The sequence below is a fragment of the Bison bison genome, unplaced genomic scaffold (assembly GCF_000754665.1).
Source record: "Bison bison bison isolate TAMUID 2011002044 unplaced genomic scaffold, Bison_UMD1.0 scf7180017864313, whole genome shotgun sequence".
NCBI classification, from domain to species: domain Eukaryota; kingdom Metazoa; phylum Chordata; class Mammalia; order Artiodactyla; family Bovidae; genus Bison; species Bison bison.
The window spans coordinates 3,617,199-3,620,068 of NW_011494885.1; the positions used below are offsets into that span (position 1 = coordinate 3,617,199).

At 58.3% G+C, this 2,870-nt stretch overlaps 1 protein-coding gene across 1 annotated transcript in view; it reads right to left on the minus strand.

The window, feature by feature from the left end:
• The window catches only part of KPTN (kaptin (actin binding protein)), an 8,832-nt gene that overhangs the window by 3,108 nt on the left and 2,854 nt on the right, over window positions 1-2,870 (minus strand). Inside the window, exons 6-9 of the mRNA XM_010852666.1 lie at window positions 2,734-2,807; window positions 2,404-2,513; window positions 2,105-2,182; window positions 902-977 (exon numbers count right to left, since the gene is read on the minus strand). Coding sequence (XP_010850968.1) covers window positions 902-977; window positions 2,105-2,182; window positions 2,404-2,513; window positions 2,734-2,807 — 338 coding nt within the window. The remainder of the gene's footprint in view (window positions 1-901; window positions 978-2,104; window positions 2,183-2,403; window positions 2,514-2,733; window positions 2,808-2,870) is intronic.

The window sequence follows — 2,870 nt, forward strand, 5'->3', positions numbered from 1 at the left end:
CACCAGATCCTCACGTGTCAGGACTGGAGGCTCTATTCCTGCTGAAGCCTGGACACCCTCGTCTCCAAGCTGACCATCCTCCTATGCACCTAGAGGTGCTCAAGGCATCTCCGATCCGGACACTCACACGGTCCCCTGAAGGTGGGATCATCTCACTCCCATGTGGAAACCCACACCATTCCTTCTGGTGACCCTGTCGCCTCCAGTCTGGACACCCGCATAATCCTCTGGAGCCTGAGAGCTCGGACCCAACACTGGACACCTTCACGGCCCACCAAGTATGCACAGCTGGCTTGCACTGGCTCACAGGAGCTGACTGGGACATTTTCAGAAACTCTGAGAGCGTGTTGGCATTGTGTCAGTGACTCGAAATCCCACCGTGGTGAGAGCATTGAAGTGGGCAGACGCTACAAACCAGGGCTTTCTCCCACACAGAGCCAGTGGTTAAATACCTGCAACATGTTCTGTACCCCAGGGAGCTTTCCAGGTGGTGGCAGGGGTAAAAGAACCCACCTGACAATGCAGGTTTGATCCCTGGGGTGGGAAGATCCCCTGAAAGAGGGCATGGCAACCCATTCCAATACTGTTGCCTGGAGAATCCCACGGACAGAGGAGACTGGCAGGCTACGGTCCATGGGGATCGCAAAGAGTTGGACTGAATAACCGAGCACACATCCCCATCCCAGATGGGGCTGGACATCTCAGTTCCCACCCCGAGGTCTCAGCACGTCTCCTACAAGTTCTAGATTTAAACACTTGGTGCTTCTCTCCCTGGGACACGGACATCTTTACCCACCCAGCCCTGAACCACCACACCCAAAGCTTTCCTTTCTGCAGAGAATGAACAGGTTAGGCCATGGTGCAAAGGCATGGGGCCCGCCCGCCCCCATGTGCCCCTCACCGGTACACCACTGCCGGCTCCAACATGCTGGCCACCAGCACGCTGTATTCCTCCCGCTGTGGCCTGTCCTCTGTCTCTGGAGAAGGAACAGAGGTGGGGGAGGTGTGAGGGGACAGGTCCCAGGTCCCTCCTCCCCACCCCTCCATACCTGAGAGGAACACAGGTTAGGCTTCTGGTAGAAAGGCTTGACGATGCGTTGGTTACAGGTGGAGGGTTAGAAGTTAGACCACGAGAGGAGGATGGAGGTCGGAGGTCAGGAGGAGGAACAGGTGTTGGATAACAGTTTAAAAAGCCCAAGGTTAGGGGACTTCCCTGGTGGCCCAGGAATTAAGACTGTGCTTCCAGTGCAGCAGATGCAGGTTTGATCCCTGGTTGGGGAACTAAGAACTAAGATCCCACATGCCATGAGGTGCAAAGTCAAGACAAAATTCAAGGTTAGACCACCAGGTTATATGAGAACATGGTTAGATGAGAATATGAAAGTCCTCAGATCACCGTAGGGGTATCAGGAGTAAACCACAGGAGGAGGGATGGAAGACAGACCACAGAGGTCAGACCAAGAGAAACACCAAGGACTTCTCTGGTGGTCCTGTGGTTAAGAATCTGCCTTGCAATGCAGGAGACACAAGTTGGGGAACTGAGATCCCACACGCCACAGAGCAACCAAGTCTGAGCGCCGCAACTAGAGAGTTTGTGCGTAGCAAGGAAAGATCCCGTATGCCACAACTTAGACCCAACACAGCCAAATAGAGAAAGAAAAAGAAAAACACGAGAGACGGACAGACCAGAGTAAGAGGAACAGATCAACACGTGGAGGGAAAGGAGAGACCGCGAGTCCGGGGACAGTGCTGAGTCCATGAGAAGAATTTGGGGTCTGAATGGCAGCAAGACAAAGAATGCAAGTCCTGAGGCCCGAGACGGGGATCAGGGGAAGTGACACAGAGAGGGGTAAAGGTTAGAGACACCAAGGGGAAGGTGGAAGTTCAACTCCAGGGTAAAAGGTCAGGTTAAAGGTTAGACCACCACCGGGCTAAGTAGCTGGGAGTGAAATTCAGGAGCGTGGGGGGAGGGAGGGGGCACAGTAACTCCTGGGCCGGAGTGGGGCACCCAGGAGGAAAGGAGGAAGGAACTGTGGGAGCCGGACGTTTAGGGAGAGGGGTACAAACGTGGGTGGGGGGAGACGAGCCCACGTCCGGAGCTCACCCTCGGGGGCCGAAAGGCTGAACACGATCACTCGGGAAATGGGGCCGTCCTGAATGATGGTCCACGTCTGCAGGACGTCTGTGTGGAGAGCGAGGACTCAGGGCCCCGCCCTCAGCACTGAGTGCCCGCCCCCGCCCCGGGCCCCACCCCCAGGCCTGAGCGCCGGCCCCGCCCCCAAGGCCCCGCCCCCAGCCTGGAGCGCCCACCCCGCCCCCAAGGCCCCACCCCCCAGTCCTGAGCGCCGGCCCCACCCCCAAGGCCCCGCCCCTAAACATGTCCGAGCCCCGCCCCGTCATCACCTCGACTCTGCTGGTCCACGTGAGCGACGCGGACATAACCGCTCTGACAGCCCAGAGCTGAGAGTCGCCGGGATGTGCCGGGCAGATTGTGCACGTCAAGCCACAGGACGCTGGGGGTGGACAGGTGGACAGAGGGGCCCTCGGGTCGTCACCAGGTCCCAGCCCCCACCCTCCACCTCCGCCTCCCTACAAGCATCCACCCTACCCTTCCCCCCAGAAGAGCCTTGGGCCTCCGCTGGGCTTGATTTCCCTAGGGCTCAATTCCCACCACTAGGATTTCTCGGAGCCCGCCTGCCCCGGTCCCTGCTGGCCTGTCGAGGGCTCGCCTACCTACTGGTCAGGTTTGTGAGCTCTGGGAAGAGGTTTTCCACAGGCTGTTCTTCAAACTGATGCAGTCCCTCGTTCTGGGGGAACAGAGACCCACCACCCGCTTGGAGTCAGTGGCTGGTCTCACACACCGCCCCCCC